The sequence below is a fragment of the Haliotis rubra genome, unplaced genomic scaffold, assembly GCF_003918875.1.
Source record: "Haliotis rubra isolate DU_JTF1 unplaced genomic scaffold, ASM391887v1 Scf197, whole genome shotgun sequence".
Lineage (NCBI taxonomy): Eukaryota > Metazoa > Mollusca > Gastropoda > Lepetellida > Haliotidae > Haliotis > Haliotis rubra.
In genome coordinates, this window is record NW_025765969.1 from 1,320,444 (window position 1) to 1,346,909 (window position 26,466).

The window sequence follows — 26,466 nt, forward strand, 5'->3', positions numbered from 1 at the left end:
TCCATCTTATTACTTAACTGAGTGCATGTATCTGTAGTGCTGTTTGGTGCTTGAATTATCTTACTTTAACTTGAAAATAGCACCAGAAAAATTACTCAAGTTACTCATAATGCATGCACGTTTAAAATATCTTTAGTGAATCTGAGCCTGTGTTGGATCATTGACAGTATTTGCATCAAGAATATACAAGCTCAATTTGAAAAACGGGGGGAAGACCAAGGGAGACAACTCTTGTGGGGTTAAGACAACAGGAAGTCAATGTTGAAGCCATTTCGGATTGAGCGTGACAAAAGCTTTTGTTATCTTTCAGAGCACTGATGACAATAAATGCTGCCATTTGCCATCTCAATTCATTAACAATAATGGATAGATACCAACAAGATACTGAACTGCCAATCTTTAGTGATAACACCCCTTTCAAGTTTCAGAAGCAATCTTGGTGCTAGCTAGTTGCAGATAACTATGGTATTGAACTGAAAGAACTAATTGAAACCTTTCTGGCACAAAAAACCCTATTTCTTCAGTTGCACTAAAGATTTTCAGATACTTCCAATAATGATGTACATAAATTAATATGTTCTGGTGGCCTATTTATCACCAGCAAATGAGAAAGGTACATTTAACTTCAAATTTCAATTCAAGGGCCCTCAAAGTACATTTCACAACTATCACAATGAATAGATCTTGCACATTTTTAAAAGCTCTGTCTGCACAACTCAGGAAAATGTCCAAAGATTCTTGACTACATACCATGATCAAGCACAGTTCAGATATTATAGAACTGCTGGTCAGCATGAAAAGATTGTTTTAAAAGCACGCCTTCACAAAGAATATGCCAAAATGAAACTGGTACAAGGCAAAAAGTCAGTATAGGCTGGATCTTTGGGTTAATTTGTATCCCAAACTGTCTTGTATAGGATGAAAAGCATAAAATTTATTTAGAACTACTGTACCTTTACATCTCATATATTCCAATTAAATATTATTGTATTTCACCTTTTCCTTGACCTTGGGGCCATCAACTGTTTGAATAGTCCTTACAGAAAGGTCCCATATATTAATGTATATTAATGCAGAGCTCTTGATGGATCAGAAAATTTGCCTTAGCCTTCAAGTTAGAGGCAATTTTTCCTAACAAGTTGACATCCTTGACAAATTTCTAGGCCTGGTTATACTTATTACAAGACCTTTTGTCGACTATGTGGAATGGAAAATGCATATCACTATTCGTTCATATAGGGGCTGCAATATATTTAGTCTGCATCTCTTATTGACAGTTGTGTAAACCAAATGGACATTTCTAAGAAAGAAATAATGGCTTTATTCTGACGCCAAACTACAAAATTATATTTTGATTCAGAAAGAAATATGGCCTGATTGTTTATCAGTGACGAAATTTAGCCACTCGTACAGTCTGAACATCCAGGGACAATCCACCTTTCATGTCAACTAGTTATTTGTTTTAACTATTTTGTTGCTAACTGGGATTTCTTTCGAGTTTCAATGAGTCTTGTCAGTTACAAAAAACACAAAATTTGTCTCACTGTACTACCAAACTGAATTACGATGTATATATTCCTAGACTGGAATTCAATAGAAATTAGCTGCTGAATCCAATAGCTGCCCCTGAGCAGGTCTAGATAACCCCCTGATGTTACATAAAGAACATTACGACTTTATGTTAAAATGTGCAACACTTCCATAAATCTTCAAAGGACATACTTGTGCTTTTCAGATAAAGATTTTGCGAAACTACTTGAAATTTTACAGCATTAGTTTTTCGTTTTTTTAGCAGAATACATTTCATGAAGAAACCAGCAGTTCTGTGAGGATGTATTTCAAAAGATAATTACCGTCATTGCTGTAATCTGCTTCGTTATCATCGCCGTCGTCATTTTCATCTTGGAATACTAAAAAGTCATCTGCACTTTGGTCACCATATCTTGCTTGACTAGTACTGGGTTCGGCGTAATCTGGCACATGTGGAACGTTTTGATAGAAGGACGATGATGAAGAACCGGGTGATTGAGAATGTGATGATTGTGGATGAGAGAGTCGATCTAAAGCTGCCTTGGACGTTTGCGTATGAGGTACATCGGATGAATAATCTATTTGCATGTATGGAGTCTCTTTCTTTGGCACAACATCATCAGGATCATGGTCTGGTTCTATTTCTATTAAATCTGGATCTTCTGGTTCTTGTTTCACATTCACTGGAGTGTCATTTTTGGGTTTTGATTGATGAGAGTGATTTGAAGGACTTGAACTTATTTGAGAATGTGGACGACGATGAACAGGTGATCTGGGTCTTGGAGACTCAGAAAAAGAAGTCCTACTGCTTTTTGCAGCCGGCTGTGGCATAGACACAGAACTTTCATGCAGTCTTTTGGCAGGATGTGACAAATATACTGTTTGCTGCACCGTTTGTATTGTGGACATATTATTAGAATTGTAATTATCATTGTCATTTTCTTGAGGCATTAATGTGCGGTCCACATCAAACACAGAGAGTTTTAAAGTCTTACATTCACTCTTTGATATCATGCTTGCATTTGACGATACTCCGTCCACTTTGAACGTTAGTTTGTTTGAGCGTAACACAACCTGCACATTGGCATCTTGCGTTGTGCCGTATGAGTTCACTGAGGCCGGGAATTCAACATTGGAAGTCGGCCCCTTTTGAAGCGAGGAAAATACATTGCACAATTCCACAGGAATCGTGAACTCTAGTGTTTCAATAAACATGTTGATTATGCAGAGGACCACAACACAAATATCACAAACCGCTTGAATTATTCCGATTAATGAGCAGTCAGACGATCGGTATATCACCGGTGATGATAAAACCTCACGTTGTAGCTGGTCGCCATTGTTTGCCAGTTTCGAGCAGGTGCGCGTTCAGAAAAAAAACACTCTTCTTGACCTACCCACAAGCCTCAATTTGAACGACTGCAAATGTACACATTAACAGTCTTTGATATCTATTAAATGTGCTGCAAGGAAACTCGGCGACGAAATGAGTTCTTTCACGTGGTAAACTTGGTTTGTAATCTTCTTCCTGGCCACATTCAAATTTCACAATGGCGGAATCGTAGCGTCAATTAACATTCGGAGATCATCGGTAACGTCCGGCGCGCCCATAGAACACACAATGAAAGTGCGCCCGAAATGTTCCGAGTTTACCCGCCAACGGAGACGAAAAATATTTTCCTTCCAACTAGTTTAATATTTAGATAAAGGCTTCAATAATATCATAGAAAAAATACTATGTGAGGTTCCGAAAGTAACGTTCTGGGATGTTATTTTCTAGATAATTTGTTCCAGAAGAAGAAAAAGAAGAAAACTATGTGTCCTCAGGTTACACATAACAGATTACACTGTTCGCTGTACAAGCTGAATATGTTTAAAACATGTATTGTAAACAGAAAATAAGTGTAGGGGGCTTCTCGTGGACGGAAACGAATGTGAATCAATTTATCAGAGGTGTGCCAGATAAAGCCGAAATATTGTCACTGTGGCGTAACACACCTGTCACTCAAATATATAGTACCTTTAAGGCATAAATAGCCACTGTTGAATATTATATGCCTTCTATTTTCAATAGGGGCGGTGGGGTAGCCAAGTGGTTAAAGCGTTCGCTTGTCACGCCGAAGACCCGGGTTCGATTCCCTACATGGGTACAGTGTGTGAAGCCCATTTCTGGTGTCTCCCGCCGTGATATTGCTGGAATATTGCTAAAAGCGGCGTGAAACTAAACTCACTCTATTTTCAATAGATATATTTGCACACAACCAACATACATTTGCACAGAAAAAAAGAGAAAAGATCTTTTTCCAAATAATGTACAACAATTGCAACAAAACACCTTTTCCACATAGTGTACTCGAAGGATGAAGTCCCTTAAAAAGAATAACTTCAAAATATATATCTAAAAGTAAACAAGAAATTGAGCCAAAAATAATGACTACTTAATGTAGATTGGCCAGAATATTCCATACTTCAGTTGGATATCAAGTAAATATACTTACCAGGATCAGTCAGACAGACTGCCCTTTTCATGACAAATATGAGCTAAAACCGCCATAAACACATGCAAAGGAAAGTCAAGTGTTCATTGAACAAGCACAGATCAACTGTATAGTTACTTGGACCGATCAGATCAACTTCATTCTACATGTAGTTATTTGGACCGATCAGATCAACTTTATTTTTGGTGTTTGACTGATCAGATCAACTTTTTCTAATTATTCGGACCCATCAGATCATATGTATTCCATGCGTTGACCCATAATATCAACTTTATTCTGGGTATTTGGACCGATCAGATCAACTTTATTCAAGGTGTTTGACCGACAAGATCAACTTTATTCTTGGAATTTGGACCAGTCAGATCAGCATCATACTATGTGTTTTTTTACCGATCAGGCTTAATGTTCGTGAGGGACGGATGGGTAGCCCAGTGGTTAATGCGTTCGCTCGTCAAGCCGAAGACCTGGGTTCGATTCCCCACATGGGTACAATGTGTGAAGTCCATTTCTGGTGTCCCCCGCCATGATATTGCTGGAATATTGCTAAAATTGGGGTAAAACCAAACTCACTCACTGAAATGTTGCACAAATCAACCTCTATCAATTAGACTTACATGGTCTTTTCAGTTCCCATAACACTTTCTCTTGTAATTTTACATGCAAATATATGATGTAACTTGGACCCAATTTTATAGTCGATTTCGGTATATCTATAATCGTCGGTCAGATGTATCACGCAAGAGGTTGAGCCCAGTAAATCTGCAAAATGTCTTGACCACTTAGTTGTATTAAAGTGGTAAGTTATTTGACCAAATTATATCGCCCATAAGACCGGGGTTAGCCTTGTATGTGTCGTCGTATCAGATATGTATGTTTCAATGTTTTCGAAAAATAGATTCATCGTTGTTTGGAAGTATCGATGTAACATTTTGATGAACTGGAAGTTTTGTAATAGAGATGATGATGATGATGATGATGATGATGATGATGATGATGATGATGATGATGATGGTGATGATGAAAGATTAACTCAGTCAAAGTATGTCCGTGGTGCATCAAATTTGTGGAAGTTCCCACCCGTGAGCATGATTCATTTGCTCCTCAGGCCCCTATAGCAAGAAGCTCCATTGTTCCTCAAGGTTGGAGCTGACAGAATACTACAAAAATAGCTTTGGGAAAGTTCAGCTATCAATCTGATGAAACAGTAACTGTGCAGAATATTTTGTCACTCTTCATACACAATTTCAGACGTGCAACAATGGGGTGAGTCAGTTTAGTTTTACGCCACACTCAGCAATATTCCAGCTATATGGCTGCGGTGTGTAAATAATCGAGTCTGGACCAGACATTCCAGTGATCAACAGCACGAACATCGATCTGCGCAATTGGGAGCCGATGACGTGTGTCAACCAAGTCAGCGAGCCTGACCACCCGATCCCGTTAGTAGCCTCTTACGACAAGCATGGGTTACTGAAGATCAATATTCTAACCCGGACCTTCACGGGTACAGCCGTGCAACAAATGAGACCGTTTCATCAGCCTCAGACCCGTGAAGATCCGGGTTAGAATTGATCTTCAGCAACCCATACTTGTCGTAAGAGACTACAAACGGGGTGGGTGGTCAAACTCGCTGACTTCGTTGCTCATGCTGTTGATCACTGGATTGTCTGGTCCAGAGTCGATTGTTTAAAAAGTTATATGCTGAGAATATATATATAGTCATACTTTTTAATATGCTGTTAGCGAAGGACACTATAGCTACTATATAATGACAGTACTAATCACAAAACTAGTATTAGATCAGTTTGAAATTCTATATGAGTTGTCAACAACACAATATAAATCAGGCTCGAGATCGCCAGCAGATTCAGGTACGCGAATACACCATACATTTGTAGATATCTCTAAAAGCTTCTGTAAATCTGTACACATGTAAACAGGTGTATTCGAATCGTCTATTATCTATGTCGTTAAGCATAAATGAACTAAAAGACAACTGCCATAAAATTTATCATTTTATGCAAATTCGATCAACGTGTTGTTACACACAAGCATATACCGTGAAGATCCGGGTTAGAATTGGTCTTCAGTAACCCATGCTTGTCGTAAAAGGCGACTAACAGGATCGGGTGGTCAGGCTCGCTGACTGGGTTGACACATGTCATTGTATCCCAGTTACGTAGATCGATGCTCATGCTGTTGGTCCCTGGATTGTCTGGTCCAGACTCGATTATCATACAGATCGCCATCATATAGCTTGAATATTGCTGAGTGCGGCGTAAAACTAAACTCACTCAGTCACTTTAATCCGGGAAGGTGTGAACAGGGTTTTAAATGTTTTACATTCATGTTCAAATAGAACAGTATTACCCCACCACCACCAATATCAAAATACAAATAAAAATAAAATACGCTTATGCAAATTCAGTTGTACATGTGACTTGGTTACATTTGTTACTTTGATAAAGTTACACGAATACATGTATAGCTAACTTTACTTCTTAAATATGCACACTGAGCATTCGAATCGTGTGGGAAAACATCAGTGCCCAAACAATAGTTTTTGTTAAACATTAATTTAATTAAATGAATTTAACGTTTTATACTGACTTATTTCTAAAGTGTAGCCAGTGCAGTTATATCTTATTGGTTAGGTATAAATACGGTTGATTCGGCATAAATTTGATCGTATTTTGCATTAATAAGTGAAATGGACCGAACTGATTAATTCCCCAAAATTATTTTTTGTTATTGTACATGTGCATGGATTACATTGAACTACATAAACCGACAGACGACTTCAAAACCAATTTCCAACTGTAGGATGTCGTGCGGGGAATAGTACAGGAGGAAAAGCCGGTCAAGAAGATGAATCCGCCATTGTTGAGAAATTTCCAGAAAATCGAAGAGCACTTGTGCAGCTGGATTGCACACTAACAGAAGATCTTTCGATGAAAATCTGCACGAACACACGATTGGGAAGCAAACGGGCGACGTTACTGTATGTGTTGTGTTTTAACTGGAACGAAAACAGGTGATTTAGCTGAAGCTTTTGTTTCGACATTCCGCGCACCTGCTTGGCGGCAAAGCTCAACATGCAATGCTATCTACACATGTGATCACCCACTGATCCACGTGCTCAATATTACTAACATTGAAAGCATTTTGTGATATTGCTACGATTTTATTCCGACATAATCAATCATGTTCATCGAAACGCTTGAGTTTACAATTCCTGTGGAATTGTGCAGTATTTTTTCAAGCCTCCAGAAGGGCCACAGGTCAAACGTTGAGTTTCCTGCATCAGTGAACTCTTATGGCACAACGCAAGATGCCAATTTGCAGGTTGTGTTACGCTCAAACAAACTAACGTTCAAAGTGGACGGTGTGTCGTCAAATGCAAGCATGATATCAAAGAGTGAATGTAAGACTTTAAAACTCTCGGTGTTTGATGTGGACAGAACATTAATGCCTCAAGAAAATGACAGTTACGATTCTAATAATATGTCCGCAGTGCAGCATTCAACACCTGTGTCATTTCCATCCAAAAGACATCATGAAATCTCAGTGTCACAGCCACCTGCTAAAAATCGTAGGACTTCTTTTTCTGATTCATCAAGACCCAGATCTCCACTTCATCGTCGCTCACAACCTCAATCCAGTCCACGTCCATCTATTAACACACAATCAAAATCCAAAAATGACTCTCTGGTGAATGTGAAACAAGAACCAGAAGATCCAGATTTAATAGAAATAGAACCAGACCATGATCCTGATGATCTTGTGCCAAAGAAGGAGACTCCATACATGCAAATAGATTATTCATCCGATGTACCTCATACGCAAACGTCCCAAGCAGCTCTAGATCGACTCTCTCATCCACAATCATCACATTCTCAATCACCCGGTTCTTCATCATCGTCCTTCCATCAAAACGTTCCACATGTGCCAGATTACGCCGAACCCAGTACTAGTCAAGTTCATCATGGTGACCAAAGTGCAGATGACTTTTTAGTGTTTCAAGAACAAGACGAAGATTGTGATGACAACGATGCTGATTATGGAAATGATGGTAATTATATTCTTCAGTTCTTCATCCTTCAGAAGCTGCTGGCCATGCTCACAACTTTCCAAAGTTTTGTATTTGAGTAGGCAAGATTAGGAAGGCAATTCATTATTTAATCAGGTCCTTGCTTTACTGAAAAACTAACCGTAAGAAACATTCTTTGTATGGGGAAACATTGCACAGTTATTTGGGCTGCAACAAACCATATTAAAGTCAAAATAAATGTTTAAGAGAGTTGACTAATGTCCTGCCTTGGTTAAATATTTTTCATGTTGCATATCGTTCCTGCAGTATTGAAACAATCTCAAACTCAGAAGTTTTCCCCCCAAATCTGCAAAAGGTGTGTGTAGGCTGAATCTATATTCTGAAATATGGAAATAAACTTAAACGGTACATTGTTATGAGCATTTGATAAACATATGGCATATTTTCCTTCACTGGTGAAGAGTTGATAGCAAAAACTGAGGGTTCAAAGTGGTGATTTGTAATTGAATTGAGAGTAATTTCTTATTCAATTAATAATGGAAATTATTACAAAAGCAAGTTGCCTTCCTAATGTTTTTATAAAACAGATTCACAAAATTTCTAAAGGGTGACAAACACAAAATATCCAACATGACTACATATGGGTAAACATTTACCAAGCTGAGAGGCAGATTTAGAAACAATGGCAAACACTTTGAAAGTATCCTTGGTCATTCAGTTTATAAGAATGTAAAAAAAAAGAGATGTCTTGGTAGTCCTCCTGCTTCCATACATTCCCAGCATAGTTTTTGCAAATCGTAAAAATTAAGTTGCAGCAACTGATATTGCTTAATGATTCAGAGACATTTACATGTTTTTTCATTTTCACTGATCAAGATAATAAGCTTTGCTTGTGGATGGGCCCAGGTTGTTTATCAAAATGGAATGGAGCTTTGATGCACTTAATTGTCAAGGATGTAATTTAAGGTGCTCAGCTCCTTTCCTGACTGTAAATCGCCACCTAAATTTTTGTGTAGTAAGTAGTTCAATATTGTAAGTGATTGAAATTAAAAATTGAAATTAATTCACAACACATTTTGTTCATGACCTCAATATTGCTGAAAAAAAGTTCCCAAATAGTATGTTTGAGATGACATTTTGAAAAATGCTGTCGAGGAAATTATGTTGTTGTGAAACATCCCTCCAGATCTATCTTGTGATAAAATCGGTTGCCACACCGGGGTGTATTTTTGTTAACTTTGACGGTACATGTGCTGTGATTATTCCTGATGGATTTGGTTGCCCAGACAAGTTCTTAGCATTGCCAGCAGTTTGTTTTTGTACAAAGTTTGATCATGAACATTAATTGAGAACTTACAATTCTGTAACATTTTAATACTGATAGGTGAACTTCTGAACCATAGTCGAAGATACATTTTTATTATTTGTTAAGTTAGGTGTCCCTGTTTATACTTCTCAAAGAAAGTCTAAGGATCAGCAGATTTTTATGTTGCTATAGTTACTGTCATGCTGTAATACCATCTATGCTGTTCATGACATGGAGTAATTATTGTAATGTGAAAGTATTGTGTTCCTTAAATGATCTGGAGTAGTATTGATGGTGCACGTAAACATGAACAGTTGAAAAACACAATTTATACTCAGATAGATTTTTGTCTTTGTTACTTAATCTTTAAGTGTTGATTGGAACATCAGAAAGCTTGCATGATAGTTAAGTTAAAGGGTGTATTTGCATTTATTGTTTTGGCGTATTTCAAGTCTTTGTGTTCTCAACAAATAGTGTTAATGATCCAGCTCTGTCAAAAACAGTTTCTTTAAAATGTTAAAATTAAATCACGTTTTGTGTGTAAAAGTAAATGTCAGTGTTGGTGCCTTGTTTTAATTTATGGTAATTGTTAAGCACCATTTTTAGTTATGTACACACATGCACTTATTTAGCAGGTGACAAGATAGATTGATAAACCTGGTGAGGTTTTTCATTCTGTGAAATTAAAACTGGTTTTAGCTACATAAACTGTTAGAAGAGTCAAAAAGGGATGAGTGAAATTGCTCAGGAAAGAGTTTCCTCCCTTTAATCCATCTTGTCACTTGCCATGTTGACACACCCAGTGCCACAGTACAGCGATGATGGGGGCGTGGTTCCTGGCATCACAAGGTAAGTCCACACACTGGATTCCTGACTCAACTGTGGCCTGGGGTAGGACGTCCTCAAGCTCAACAATGATAGACCAGGTCAAAACATTGGTAAAATACTGCAAAATAAGATTTTAGCCACGTATGTACCATATTTGACACAGTATTAAATAATACAGGGTTTTATTTCATAATTATCTGAAGCTGCCATAATCTTGTTCATGCTCTGGTTCCCGTTGTATTTTATTTTGGTATTTTGGACTTTTCAATTTTCTCCTGTTAGCAATATAATTGGCACAAAGTTTCTAAGAAAAATTTGAGAAGTATATGGATGAAATTGTTAGCTCAAGTCTTCACTGCCAACATGTACCCAGCCCATTTTATTCAGTCTATAAAATTTGATAATAAGCCTGGATTTGTGGTGAAATAGAACCCTTCAATATTACATATAAACACACATGCATTGCTTTATGAATAAAGTCTGCACGGTTGGATGAATTTGGTTCTTTCTTCCCATGTACGTTATCTTGACTCAACCGAGGTAGTTGATTGGTCACCTTGGAATGTGGAAGATGGTAAGACCGTGAAAAGTTGTGGTTCTGATTAACTTTAAACTTGAATGTATTTTAAAACTTCAGTAACAACTTTGAAATTGGCCTGTCGATATATTCTATAACCTGTTAATTTTATAAACAAGAAATAAAGATAAAATAAAATATTTTAAAAAGCCCAAAACCGCTGCAAGATGGATCCAATTTAATCTGAACCACAACTCCTTGGCCTGAGTACACACAGTGGCACACATTCAACATTGTTTCTTCATGTGTTATGAATTCTGTGTCAAACATGGTACAAGTGTCATGAAGTTGAGGATGAGAAAAAGTTATCTACCAAAGGTTGAAAAATAATGTGCCTCATCAAAGTACTGATTTGCTTGTGTAGATAAACATAATTCCTCCAGCTGTTAATTGCCCAAGTGTAAATGTAACTTAGTTTTATAGATTTCAAGTCTTCACTTATTTTGCATATTTTCCCATTACCTGAAAAACATTAAGGGCTATCAAACATGCACTAGCGAACAGATAGGAATGTTACTATGTCTCAGTGGCTAATATTGAATATTGTTGACCATATTTGACCAATTATGTGTATGTAGTCTTTGTTTGGGGTATAAATAATGTTATCACATCTTTGAACTTGGAACATTGACATGTATCATCTCCAACTAAAGTGTGTTGATTTTGTTTGGGTAATATTGATGTATAAATGATCATTTAAGGCAGTGGATCATATTGTCTGAAAATATAGTTTTATACATAAGAGGTCAGATGTGGTTTTGTACGTAAGTGTTGTTGTCTAATACTTTTGATATATGATAATTTACTAATACTCTTGTGGATGAACTTGTTTTACTGCTTGTAAGATACATACACCCTATGTGTTTGATACACACTTCAGTGAGATATGACTATATTTAGTGTAACCACATGTTGGGATTTTGCTATGGCGGACTTGATATCAATATTTCGTGATGAATGAAGAAAACTACGAGTCTTTGTGAAAGTGATGTTTAATCAGGATCGAGACATGTTGACGACCGAGGGAATACTTTTTCTCTGAGAAATACTGACATTTGCCTTTATCCCATTTGAAGGACCTTGATCTTCAGATGAATATTTCAAGGAGTACTAGGCCCAGTTTGGACAAGATTCGATTGCTTGGTGTTCAGATCTGCGTTGCATAGTGCGATTGCAAATGAAACAGTTTGATGTAATATGACCATTCACTTGGCCAACAATTATAGGCATGATCACGTGATATCAAGAACCAGGGACACTGAATGATAATCACCAGGGTTTTACGTGTCACTCAAATCTGCGTCCAGTACGCACAAATGTGGAGAATGGACGCAGAAACCCCCAAATACTGCATCCAAAGAGACGCACAAAAATACCTACTGTGACTCAGGAGTAGTTACCTCTGTCTAATTTCATCCATCAGTCATGAGCACTGACCACATGACCAGGGATTCATTCATTATCTGAACGTACACTACACCATATCAATACTTGACAGGATCCTCCTACTGCCAGCAAGGACCTATAACATTTATTGTAAGACACGGTAAAACCCTGATCAAGTAATGTCCAATAATAAACCAGCTTTCAATAGCATCAGGCTGTATGAAACAGCCTGTGATTGTTTCACATTCATACCTTCGATTGGATCATGTGGATCAAAGAAGATTACATACCAGTTTAGCGGTTCATCTTTCAGTTAAAAAGAACTCTGTCTAAGGATTATGATTGCTTTGTTGAGTTGAGATTGACGTTTTAGCCAGATAGCTTGCCCAAAGAGACGGCATTGTTTCAGTTTTTCGTGATGTTGTTGAGATCTGTGATGTGGAAAGGAAACTTTGCCGATACTCTACCGATATGCCTGCTTCTTTGCCTGATGTATACTTTAACACTGACAATGGCTTTTCCATTGTTCTTCAGTTGCTGGCCATAGTTTCAAATACCACAGCTTTATGTTGAAGAGACTGTGTCGAATATGTGGGAAGCTAGCGGACGGTGGCCCTAAGAAAATAAAATTCCAGCAAGAGCTGCTGGAATTGTTCCATGTCAACGTTTTTGCCGATGTCCCAGGTGTACATCCAGTGAAAATTTGTCTAGCCCACAAACAAGTTCTGAATCGCTTCAAGCGAGCAAAGGTGTCAGGGAGGCCGTACAGCACCCATGCTGTTCCCCTTGAGTTTGCTCCCTATGACGAAATCCACTCAGACTGTTTTATATGCTTTCCCTTTTGTGGATGACTGAGATTATGAGATTTTGAGATTATTCATGAACTGGTTAACCATCATTGGCTGTTTGTGTTGTGATGCTGGTGGTGGACTGAATCGGCTGACGATCGTGAAATACGAACATAAATGCAACAGCTGTTGCCCAGATCTTGAGTTGAGGAGCTCTGAACTTGGCTTTCTGAACCCACTTTCTGAACACTGGGTTAGCTTAGTGGTTAAAGTGTTTGCTCTGCATCCGAGGACCAGAGTTTGATTTCAAAAAATGCTTACAGTGTGTAAAGCCAATTTGTGGCATATGTTGGTGTTGCTGGAATATTGCTGATAGATGATGATATTCATGGCTTGGGTTTGTTAAAGGCTTGAGGGACACATGACCTATATCTTAACTATCCTACTGATAAATATATATATACAGAATAGAAAACATTCAAATAATAAAATACCTATGTACAAAGTTCTACCTGCCACAAAATCACTCAGTGTTTTGCTTTGGACAAATGTCTGATACCATGTGCAGCTGTTGTGATATTTCCTCTGATCTATTGATCTGTTGTTGCTGGAATATTGCCGTTAAACCAAAAACTTGAGCATGCACTAGTTGCCTGGATCTGTTGTAGCTCTTGAGCATGCACTAGTTGCCTGGATATGTGCGCTATATAAATATCCTATAATAATAATAATAATATTTCCTCTGATCTATTGATCTGTTGTACATGTTCCAGTGCTACATTTTGTCAACAACTTTTTTAACTTTATAAAATTTTCACTGCCAATGATATGGGAGATGAGTTGTCCAGATATGGTGAAAATTGAGATGAGAATCATTAGGTCAGTAAAAGTCGCGTCAAATATCGCCAGCCATTGCCTAGTTTATAGAAGTTGATTTCCGACTCTTGTGGTTGCGATCATGAGTCGTAGTGCCAGTAGTACTCGTAGAATAATGCAGTATTCAACTTGATCTCCCAGAACCAGAGTGCATTGTTTTCCAATCATCAAGACCTTGTCCATTCATTTGCACCAAAGTGACCAGATATATTGGTACATGTAGGCTTTTTATTGCTTTCAGATTGGGCACCGAGGCAGGGTTATTTAGATAGTTATTATGACAACTCTCACACTTGGCCTGAACAGGAACACAGTGCAAGACCATCCACAGTGATTGGACAAAACATAGTGGTCCCATATCTTAGGAAACAGTTTCCTTGTCCTCAGTGCAGCAAGACATTCGCTGATTCTGGGGCTCTGCTTAACCACAAACAAGCCATACATGACCAGATGAGGTTCATGAGTGCGTGTGTGGTCGTGTGTATAAATACAAGCCAGGCTTGCTAAACCATGTAAAACCTGCAAAATCGCTAAGCAACAGAGGAATAATTGATTTCATTGAAGATTCTGAATGTCTTTTATGGAGAATGGGCTTGAAGGTTCTGTGGAAATGATCCTGTCCTTTCAAGAGCTGTTTCAGTTGAACAGGATGAAGTTTCATGTTCTGGGTATCATTGTTTCACTGGCACTTGTCTGTGTTAGAATACAGGCAAAATCTGGGAGTCACTCAACCCTTAAATGCTGTTTTTATGTGTCAAGGGCTCAAGTTCAGATTTGAAAGTGGTTCAGCTGTAAAGGGTTCCATTGTTTAATTCGGACCAGCCAAATCATAATCTTGAATTCTGTAAGACTGTGAATGTCGTTTGTGCTTGGTTTGTTTTTAAAGGTTCGGAGGAAATTATCCCCAGAGAACTGTTCTAAATAAAGGCAGTGATTTCTAGTTTGTTTTCTTTTCTTTTTTTCAGAATACAATATGGGCCATTCAGGGAATAACACAAAGAACCAATATAGTTCATTGCTACAGGGTCAGGGTCAAGGTCATTCCCCTTGGGGTTCACAGTTGAATGAAAGATCGTTCTCAATGGGTGTTAATACACAGAGCGTAAACAGAGAACATTTCCAAAAAAAACATGCTTGTAATAAGTGTGATAAAGTGTTCGCAGATGTCAGTGGCTTACGGTATCACCGTCAAGCTATCCATGATAAAATCAAGTTTACGTGTGTTTGTGGGAAGTTCTACAAATATCGATCTGGACTTGTGTATCACCAATATTCCTGTGTTAGTTTCCAGTCACAACGAAAATGAACGGTGAATGGTTGACTAGTTTAATGCCAAGTCCCAAAGGGAAGTGCTGGAAATAATATTTTTGTATTTTTTACTGTTATATTAAATGTTCCTTATGAACATACTTACGAATGCTTTAGACCATCTCAACATAAGCTTTTTGCTTGGACTGAGTATGTGTAGCTGATTTCTGTTTGACGAATTGTGACGCCCATTTCTTGCGTCTCCTGCTGTAATATTGCTGGAATGTTGCTAAAAGCAATGTAAAACCATACTCACTCACTCTTGGGCTTTGACTGACCTTCCACAGGATCATGAAACAATGTGCAATCCGGTGCAGTTATGATTATGAATATACAGTCAGACCTCGTTAATACGAACACTTTGGTTTTTAAAAAAACCCATTCGGATAGTGAAACATTCGTACTGCTGAAACCACAGTATATGCACCGAGTTACTTCCCCTTGATATCTTTCCTTACTATCGAGACTCTGAGGTCGTGGTCGTCGAAATTTCCCTATCACTTATGATAAAAGGATCAAAGGGGTGAGTCGCTAAGTCGCTAAACAAACAACGTGTCACTTTGGGTGGACCAGTCAGCAGCGCGGTCAACTTCAATCGTTCGGATTAACGCAGCTGTTTACAACTTAATTAGTCCAATCCGTTCCTACTGACCAGCGTTCGGGGGCGGAAACTGAATCATCGGACTAACTAGGTGTCAATTATATACAATATATAGGGAGATGATTTGGTGCCCAGTGAGTAGCGTTTGATAGTCGGTGGATTCGGATTAACGAGGACCGGATTACCGCGGCCTGACTTTATACAGATCAGTATCTGAATAACAGGTTTTAGCACTGAAGGACTGAAGTAGATGTCGTGTGTCTTTGAAGGTATTCATACATTTCACAGACAAAGCTTGATCTATCTATCTGGTGACAAAGGTGTGTGTTCTTAAGTTGGTTTAGGGGCTGTGATGTCCAAGTTCAGAATTGAGGAAGAGTGTCCTTTTCTGTCAAATGTTGCGCCTGGACATCAGTGGGATGAACTGGAACTTTTTGTTGATTTCAGGTTATCAGTGTTATGGAGATGGGTCTTTCAGTGGTGATCAGCATTTCGGGGACCCTGCTCTTAACCAACAGCAGCATGGGAGATTTAACAAAGTTGATCCGATTTCATACAGAGTTCCTTTCCAAACGGCACAAGACAATGGTGCAGTCATGGGTTCTCACCCGTGTCCAGATTGTGACCGTGTGTTCATGAATTCCATGGCCAGGAAATATCATGTTGAGTCTGTGCACCAACAGATGAGTTTCCCTTGTGTCTGTGGCAGGGTTTACAAGTATCGGACGAGTTTACGGAATCATCTCATGTCGAGTCCTCAATGTGTAGCTCTTAAGAACAATCAGGCACAAAATGATCAGTGAACATCTTAATCTGAATTCATAATTAAGTCCTCACAGGGGTGGAAATAACCCATTGCCCGACGTCCGAGTCCAGTGTTTTTTCCAGTCGGGCAAGGAAATTTGTATATCACGCTGTACCAATGTCCAGTTGACTTTCCAATGTTAATTATGTTATTTATTTAAAAAATCAAGAAAATCAGCCGGTATAGAGGGAAAATTATCACCGCATGTGATTTTACATGTGCCACTGTACCGGTGTACACTAGCAATATTAAAGTTATTTCCACCCCTGCCTCAATGTGTAGCTCTTAAGAAAAATGATCAGTGAACACTTTATTCCGAATGCAAAATTGTCCAAGCTGACATTATGTGCATTATGTAGAAACGCTATGGCCTCCATTAGACCGGAAGGTAACTCATCAAGAAGACTGAACTATTTCTTATTTTCAGGTTTCCAAGGTCAGGCCTCGTCCATGGCCAACAGTCATGACTATGGCCTGTATGGTCCTGGAGTTGAGGAGGGACTTGGTAGATACATCTGCCCTGATTGTGGTCGAGATTTCATGAATTACACGTCGCGGAAATATCACATGGAGACAGTTCACGAAGGAATGTCCTTCACATGTGTGTGCGGAAAGATGTATAGATACAGAACTGGCCTGCAGAAGCATCACAGGCAGAATAGAGAGTGTGCGCACCAGCAGGGTTGATTTAAAAATAGGGAGCGACTGGAACAGGATTCTTTTTGGCTGTTAAGTGTTTCTTGCCAGTCCATACTTCACTGCAGTTGTCTACCTTTGTCCCTATGATTGTTGGTTTGGATAACCCAGAGTAGGTTTGTAACCACTCCACAGTTAGATAGAAAAATCATGCTCTTGGCTTAAAATGAATCCATGTGACAGAGGTTTTTCATGTCAAAACAGTGTGACAAAAGCTCGATGAGTGGGAACGTTTTGTCTGTTATGGTCTGTAAGGGATCTACTTCTGCAAAGTTATTTAAACCATATTCACCCTGATTTTCAGTACATTGTCAACAGAAAGTGTCTAACACTTTTTTTTGGCCTGGGATCACGTCTGCATAATATAGTAGTTTGGTTTGGTCCAGCAATAAATACAGTCGGTTGTTAAGAAACCTGTATTACCAGTTGTTTCTGCAGTAGGACCAATGGATGATTTTAAAGTTTCGGAAATTCTGTATTTCAACATTTTTGTTTCATTGACAATTGTGCTTGAGCAGCACAAGAGTAGGAAATGTCAGGGTCAAGTTCTAGAGACTCAGAAAGATCATAAGAAGTGAGAATTTTCTTTCAACAATTCAGGGAAATCTAGAATGTGTGTACTTGATTTGCTGGAGCTTCTTTCCACTGAGTATCTTTCCCGGCTCCCTGTAAGGTATATCCCTCAGCTGCCTTGTCAGGTTCTAGAAGGCTAAGGTCACATTTTACTTTCTTGTGATCAGACTGCGATGGGGTAGCCTATTGAAAAAAAAGCCTTTGCTCATGACGCCGAAGACCCGGTTTCGAATCCCCACATGGACACAATGTGAGAAGCCCATTTCTGGTGTCCCCTGCTGTGATGTTGCTGGAATATTGCCAACATCATGTAAAATCATGCTCACTCGTGACCCAAATGGGAAATTGAACTGAGTGAGTTAAGTTTTATGCCGCGCTCAGCAATATTCCAGCTATATGGCGACGGTCTGTAAATAATTGAGTCTGGACAAGACAATCAGTGATCAACAGCATGAGCATTGATCTGCGCAATTGGGAACCGATGACATGTGGCAACCAAGTCAGCGAGCCTGACCACCCGATCCCGTTAGTCGCCTCTTACTACAAGCATGGGTTACTGAAGATCAGTATTCTAACCCGGACCTTCATTAAGTTCGGTTCTCAACTCGACTCAACTCACTCACTCTCGTGATCAGAAACCGAACAAAGTCACTGGCCATCTGCCACATGAGCTTCAGTGTTGGAGAGCACTAAAGATGGTCTCAGTAGAGACGATGCTCTCACCTGCATATTGGTGGAATGTAACCGGGTGTATGTGAAAAAAACTATATTGTACATTTCAGTTGTTGAATCTTTCTTCATTTGATAATTCTGGGGAAATTTCTCAGTAAAGACTAGAGTGGTCCTTTTGTTACTTTCAGGTTTGGCTGAATTTGGAAGTTCATTCAGCTCCAGTTTAGGACAAGTGACTGGTTCTATTCGAGGAGATTCTGCTCATGGAGCCTCCTTCCCATGTCCTGAATGCCACCGAGTGTTCATGAATCATGTTGCCAGAATTTATCATATTGAGACTGTCCATAAGCATCTCATCTTTACCTGTGTCTGCGGGAAGGTTTATAAGTATAGGACCGGTCTCAAGAGGCATGAGAAAACGTGCTCAGTGTTTGTGGCATTGAGTCAAGATGGCCGTCTGCTGACGTGACAACAGGAACAATGTTCAGGTTCAACTTCAACTTTTGAGACTTCCATCCTGAAGCTCCTAGCATTTGTTTCAGTTGATATTGGTGTCATCACACGTACTATTATGAGCTGAGATTACGAGACTGGGAATTAGCTAGGGTTTTGAATAAGCAGCTTATTTGCAGATTGTCAGTTTAAGTTCGTCCAACTCTGAAGCAGTACTGTTTCTTCTACGACATGGAGGTATTTCCTTTTGGCAACTTTAGTTCATCCTTCGTCATCTTTAAAACTAGAGTGAGTAGGGTAGCATAGTGGTTAACGTGTGAGCTTTTCATGTCAAAGACAAAGGTTCTATTCTGGACATGGTTACAAAGCGTGACGTCTAGTTATGGGGTCGACCCTCCATTGTATTGCTGGACTATTGCTTGAAGCAGCTTTAAAATCATTCTTGGACTTTCGACGTTTTCAACTTCAAATTGGTGCATCATTTGGATATTTTCTGCAGAATAAAGAATTGAATTGATATTTTGTCAACATTATTATGATGTCATTGAACCTGGTATAAAACTCCCATTGGTTTTTGATACATTCTTTGAATGGTTGACAAACACAATCTGGTTTTTGATACATTCTTTGAATGGTTGACAAACACAATCTGGTTTTTGATACATTCTTTGAATGGTTGACAAACACAATCTGGTTTCGATACATTCTTTGCATGACCGAAGTAAATCACAATCTGGTTTTTGATATATTCTTTGAATGGCTCACAAACACTCTGATTTTGATACATTCTTTGCATGGCTGACAAACACAAACCGACACTGTGATTTAAACAGTCTTGTTAAGGGTGTCTGGACTGAAGTGCTATAGATGGCCTTTTTGCTGTTTCAGGTATGCATGGTTTTGGTTACAGTTACTATGACCAACCCGCAAACTCGTTTACACCTGGTCTGGGCAGTGCAGGTGGAGGAACGCATCTGAGCACCTTCCCCTGCCCACAGTGTGATCGCGTCTTCACAAACTCTCTCACCAGAAGGTTTCATATCGAGACCATTCATGATCAGAGGGAGTTTGCATGTGTGTGTGGAAAGGTTTACAAATACCGTACAGGGTTACACAGGCACTGGAGGCAGAGCAAGGAGTGTGCACCTTCTTCTAGCGGGGATCCTGGAACTGTCTACTCCTAACCTTGGATGGACAGTGTGCGAAATTTACGCTGGTCCTGTGGTCCCTGGCTAGTAAAAATGCATCAGGACCACTAAAGTTTGCAGTGGACCTTGTGGCCAGTGAATTTTGTATTGATAGTTCAGTAAATCTACGAATGTTATTTTGGACCAGTGAAGTACAGACAGGACCACCAATTATTGTCCACTCACTGGTCCTGTGGTCTTGCGGGAAATGTTGAAAGGTTTCTTTCCCTGATGGAGTGTTTTGTTGCTGCTTGTCTCAGCAATATTCCTTAATGTCATCACAGCAGCTGATAAACGATTGAATCTGGAAAAAACAATACAGTGAAAAATATCACGGTCAAGGATCCATGCCATTGGGGTGCGATAGGCTGTCGACAATAACTTTACCTGATCAACATATTCATTTAGTCATCTCTAAGGTGCAGGTTGCTGGGGGGCCAATTTAAATCTGGAATTCCCTTGAGTTAAATTGCTGATCTGAGACAAATCACTGCCAAAGTTTGTGTCAAAACTTTTATTAGTTTCTCAGTCTGTACCAAAAACGTTTGAGAAAACTACCCTGAGCATTGCTCTTAGCCCCATTTTCAGTAGAACTTCTGACTTTTAGGGCTATTAATGGCAGTGCTAACTCGTCCGAAAATATTTTGCTCAATTTGGACTTTGGATCAGCGGTCAAAGCCACACACTGTTGTCAGCTTGCTGCTTTTGATGCTTAGCAATTGATGTGATGAAATGTCGCTGTGAAGGAGGAAGAGTGCATAGGAGGTTGTTATGAAGCTCCTTCAACAAAATACCCATCTCCAAGGCGTCCAAGGGTGGTGTTGCTGGTTTCATAATTTTGTTTTTGTTGCTGATCCTATTCAAAATGGGAGAAATGATTCATGCATTCATAATACATTGTTGTGTAGTTTATGCAGGAATCTTGTACTAAAGCGGGACTTTCAGCCAGACACTGCATGTGTTGTTTGAATGTTTTCGGTCAAGATCTTCTGTGATGAAGTCTTAGATTTTATGAAGTCTTAGATTTTCTTGTGACCAGGGTAACTGTGGTAGTTAATGAAGTGTATCCCCTACCTTGTGTTTCTCTCTTGGTTATCTCTGGTGCTGTGTGTCCATGTGTTCTTAGATATTTTCGTCTCAAGTAATTACAATGTTTCAGGGTTTCACATGAGTCATGTATGTTGGACCCAATAGAAGTCTGTTTCAGATGTTCCGCATGATTTCATCATGAAGTGTTTTAAGCGACATAATGTTTGTGATATCGTCATGGTTACCAATGTCAATATAATCAAATCATGCATTTCTCTGTAAAATAATTATCATTGAGTCATGATTTCTAACTATTTCACACAAAAGAAGGTAAAATCCTCAGGTTGTTATGCCATCACCATGTTTGCCCCGGCAAGGTTGCATTTGAAAATAAAGATGTCGGTATATATTTGTGTTGGTCATACTTTTATTTTTTTATGTACCTATAACGTTATAACAATAAATAATTTCATATCAAAATTTGCCAAATCGGTATCTGCAGTCTTACATGTGCTGCTCATTTGATGGGTGGATGAAGTTATACGATTCTTTGAAGACAGCCCGATTTTGGACTGTTGTCCAGTCAAAACTGAACTTTCCACTCCTTCTGCAGGCATTAGCTATGTCACAGTTGAGTCAGAGACAGTTCTGCTGATTGCTGCAACAATGTGGATGTCTGGCCTGATGTAGAACAAAAATATGCAAGAGTACATAATCCTATATGCTTAGGCATGTAAAGAGTTAAAAACAATCCCGTTAAAAAGAAATGAATTGTACAGTCTGAACGTAATTACGTGAAAACAAATTGTTTGAGAAATATTTTATCATGCCTTTAAGAAACAAAAGAATATTCTGATGGACTCTTGCATATTTCTGCTGTTTCAGGCTGTCAGGTACACTTTGACACAACGTCAGGTGACCTCCAAACCCACCAATCAGCAACTGTGTTTGATACATCAGGTGACCTATCAACAGGCACGTTACAAAGACAAATGACCGTGTTTGAGCCTAAGAAAAGGAAACTGACTGTGAAATCCTTAGAAACAAAGTTCTTAGCCCTGTTGGAGGTGGAGAAGGGACAGCAATCCAAGGCCCAAATAGCCAGGGAGTTTGGAGTTCCCCCGAACACACTGTCCACGTGGTTAAAACAGGCTGATAGAATCAAAACCGCTTATTTAGAATGCAGCTTCAACCCAACTCGTAAACGTCTCCGAAGCGTCCAGTATGAAGATGTTGATGATGCTACTTTACAGTGGTATAGAAATGCTATCATGAATGACTTTCCAGTGTCTGGTCGTATCCTCTTGGCCAAGACCCAGGAGATTGCTCTACAACGAGGTCATGTAGATTTCAAGGCTTCTCTGGGTTGGTTGGAAAGGTTTAAGTGTAGACACGGCATCACTTTTGGGAAGGGGAAGGGAAGACACAAACAGTTCAAATCCATGATTGATGAATATGGGCCAGTGGATTACACAGTTTCGGAAAATAGACATGATAATGTTGGAGTGGAGGCGAAAGATGGCGCTGAAGCTGTTGATTACACGAAAGTCGAGACAAATCCAGGTCGTGAAGGTCGTGCAGTGTGTGAAGGAAACACAGATGATGATGTTGTAGACTACACCATGTCTGAAACTAAGCTTGATGAGCATGACAATTCGTCAGAAGCTAAACTTTGTAGTCAAGATGGTGAACTGTTTTCGGATACTAAATATTCAAGTCAGGATGGTGATTGAATTATAACATGGCTGATTGTGTATCTGAGCTGAGACTTGATGATCCAGAATGTTAATATGACAGGTTTATGGAGACCAAATATTTTAGGCAGGTGAATGAAAGAAATTAATCTGTTCTGGGGATGACAATATCTTATCTGAAACAATTATCAAGAAAATGGACATGACTGTGTGTCTGAAGACTAAACATTAAAACCAGAGCTTTTTGAAATGTGTAATGGATGGATTATGCTGTTTTGGCCAAAATTTGATGATAACGCGACGCTTTGAGATTTGACATTCAATACAGAAGGGTGATCGGCTTAAATAAATGTGTTGGATCTTGATTCATTGGAAAACAAATAGATTGTAATCATATATTATCTTGGTAACTTTAGTCCACTTGTCTTTTGTGTTGATTGACAATGTTGCTAGTCCTTCACATGTGATACGTGCAGTGGTGATGGTCCGATTAATTGAAATAATCGAAGATTGGTCGCAGTGACAACACGACCAAGCAATCGATCATGTTTTTTCATAATCGAACACAAACAAATCTGGAACACTTGTTTTCATTAACAGTATTTTTCACTAGGTTTGTTTTGTCTGTTACATTTCATAAGCACTACAAACTCGTTCCAAGTCATGATTGAATTTATCTTAAAGACTCTAAGAAATTTATGTTCCTAACATACTAGTCATCCTTTAAAGATGTGAAATTTTGCCCCCAAAGAACTACATGTTTTTTTCCTTATTTTTTGGTACATTAACATTTCATAAATGACGCGAACCAATTATTTTTTCGATGATTGATCGGTTGTAATGAACCAATCATCAATTATGAGATTTTAACCAATTCCCAACACTAACCTGCAGTAACAGAGCTTGTAGGCTGTATTGGGACTGTCTAACAAGCATAGCTTGATATTTTACACATTGACACTGTTTACACATTAAGACGGGTCTGATGACCTTGGGCAGTTAGGTAATCCAGTGGTTAAAGTGTCTCGAAGACATTTCCCCATGGGTGATTGATATGTGAAGCCAGTTTCTTGTGTTAACAACCGTGATATTGCTGGAATATTGTGGTACAAAACCATACTTCCTCTGAAAGCTGGGGCGGTGGGGTAGCCTAGTGGTTAAAGCGTTCGCTCGTCACGCCGAAGACCCGGGTTTAATCCCCACATGGGCACAATGTGTGAAGCCAAATTCTGGTGTCCCCCGCTGTGATATTGCTGGAATATTGCTAAAAGGGGCGTAAAACCATACTCACTCACTCCTCTGAAACCTCCATGAAGCTGGATTGTGTAAGTACTGACATCTGTGGACCAATAATGGCACAATGACTATGAACAACTTGTGTGTCCTAAATAATCACTGTTTTTCTTATGGCACAACAGTTGAAACTGGACATTATTAGCACAAGCATTGAGTTGCACATGATCAAGTTAATGTCTTCATTTCGCTGAGCGATAATTTTTTCTATACTTTTAAAAGACATAACCTCAGTTTTCACTTGTTAGTGGTACACAATAACAAATGTACCAATTTCAGAGAATAATTTGACAATTAGTGCTTTCATTATAGATTCATTATATATATAAAGTGGAAATGTTTTATGGTTTCAATTAAACTTCCAATGTTTTCGTATTGTGTTTGTCCTTTTGAATTCAATGTTATCTTGAGGGTAGATGGTGTGAGCATTCACTCATGGTGAAGAGGACCAAAGTTTTGATTCCACACCGGGGATGTATTCCAGCGTTAGTGCTTCTAAGGGTTACATTGGTGGTAGGGTAGCCTAATAGTTAGAGCACCTGCTCATCACACTGAAGACCTGGGTTTGATTCCCCACATGGGTACAATGTGTAAAGCCCATTTCTGGTGTCCCTGCTATGATTTTGCTGGAATATTGCTAAAAAGTGCTTAAAACCAAATTTCCTCACTCACTCACTGAATGTTACAACTACAGGATAATGCTGTAAAACGTTGCCCCTGCATGTGGTCTGAAAGTCTGGACCCATATGGGGTAAAGGGGTACCCTAGTGGTTAAAAGTCTGCTCTTCACCCTGAAATTCTGATTTTGATACCCTACAGGGTATAATTGAAGGTCATTTCTGGTGTCCCCCAGCCATAATTGAAGGTCATTCCTGGTGTCCCCCAGCCATAATTGAAGGTCATTTCTGGTGTCCCCCAGCCATGAATATTTGTTCCCCAGCCATAATTGAAGGTCATGTGCCATAATTGAAGGTCATCCCCAGCCATGATATTGTTCGAATATTGCATGTAAAATCATGCTCACTCGTGACCCAAATGAGAAATCGAACTGAGTGAGTTGAGTTTTATGCCGTGCTCAGCAATATTCCAGCTATATGGCGACGGTCTGTAAATAATTGAGTCTGGACCAGACAATCAGTGATCAACAGCATGAGCATTGATCTGCGTAATTGGGAACCTGATGACATGTGGCAACCAAGTCAGCGAGCCTGACCACCCGATCCCGTTAGTCGCCTCTTACGACAAGCATGGGTTACTGAAAATCAGTATTCTAACCCGGACCTTCATTAAGTTCGGTTACATGGATCTTCATCCTCTGTTTACGCTTCAGCTGGATCCTGTGGTAGACTGGACATGGCTGTGTGTTATTTATACAACTTCAGCCATTTTAACTTGTTGACATGAAGCTTTACAAGTCATCTTACAAGTCTAGAATTGTGTGGCTTAACAGTTCACGTGTTTACAGCTTTGTGTGATCTTTAGAACTTTGGAGTCAACTAACCTCAACATATTTCATTACATCATTTTGGGTAGGTTTGAATGTAATTATGTGGTTTATTTGAGGAGCTGACTAGACCAAACAAACTTTTGTGAAATGAGGCTTTGAAGTTTTGGGCAAAATTATTTACTGTCATGTTAAAGAGTTACTTGTGATCCTTGCAGAATTTGGGAAACCATAACACACTTTGACCCACAAATGTTGCATAATTTTGGTAATTTAAGTAGAAGGCTTCTGAAACTTCGAAATTTTGGTACCTAATTTCCAGATACTGGCCATCAAAAATGAGATTTCCTTTTTGTTACTTTCAGGAAACTTGTGGTCTTTCGGTAGAGATCATCATATGGCTGTCAATGCAGACATTACAAGACATGAACAGACCTCAGACAATAGACCTTATCAAAGATCAAACCAAAGTATAGCAGAATATGGTTCATTGGTTTTCCCAAATGCTGCTGTGTTTCAAGTTCATGACCTTCAGAGAAAGTCTCTGACGCGGAAGGGGGAATGGCCTTGTCCAGAATGCGGGAAAGTGTTTGCCAATTCTGGGACCAGGACCAATCATATGAATGCAGTTCACAATCGTAGAACATTTGCGTGTGAATGTGGGAAAGAGTACAAGTACCGGACAGGGTTGAGGGTTCACAAGAAAACCTGTGTATCTATTCTCAGGGAGTAGTTAGGTGGTCGACTTAACAGGTGCTTGCATCAGTTTGATGTCAAGTTCTTGTCTTGATCTCATGAAGCCTCAGTCTTTTTCTGTGCTAAATTGAACCATTCCATGTTTTGAAGTTCCACACAATGTCACCTGGAAAAC

General features: G+C 39.1%; 2 protein-coding genes across 56 annotated transcripts in view; one reads left to right on the forward strand and one right to left on the reverse strand.

Annotated features, from left to right (window-relative positions):
- Positions 1–3,113, reverse strand: part of LOC124275011 (zinc finger and SCAN domain-containing protein 21-like) — a 126,303-nt gene extending 123,190 nt beyond the window's left edge. For 38 of the 49 annotated variants that reach the window (XR_006898174.1, XR_006898172.1, XR_006898173.1 and 35 more), the window contains exon 1: positions 1,854–3,111. Coding sequence is in view for 43 of the 49 variants with exons in the window: in XM_046710487.1 (XP_046566443.1) it covers positions 1,854–2,745 (892 nt within the window). In the remaining 6 variants the exon portion in view is untranslated. Of the gene's footprint in view, positions 1–1,853 lie in introns of all 49 variants that reach the window. The other 11 variants (XR_006898170.1, XM_046710457.1, XM_046710453.1 and 8 more) reach the window with 2 other exon arrangements.
- Positions 3,114–6,868: 3,755 nt separating this feature from the next.
- The window catches only part of LOC124275018 (zinc finger and SCAN domain-containing protein 12-like), a 105,171-nt gene continuing 85,573 nt past the window's right edge, over positions 6,869–26,466 (forward strand). For 6 of the 7 annotated variants that reach the window (XM_046710498.1, XM_046710495.1, XM_046710494.1 and 3 more), the window contains exon 1: positions 6,869–8,100. In XM_046710498.1, the coding sequence (XP_046566454.1) occupies positions 7,233–8,100 (868 nt within the window). In that variant the 5' untranslated portion in view covers positions 6,869–7,232. Of the gene's footprint in view, positions 8,101–22,049; positions 23,413–26,466 lie in introns of those variants that run through there. The other variant, XM_046710497.1, reaches the window with a different exon arrangement.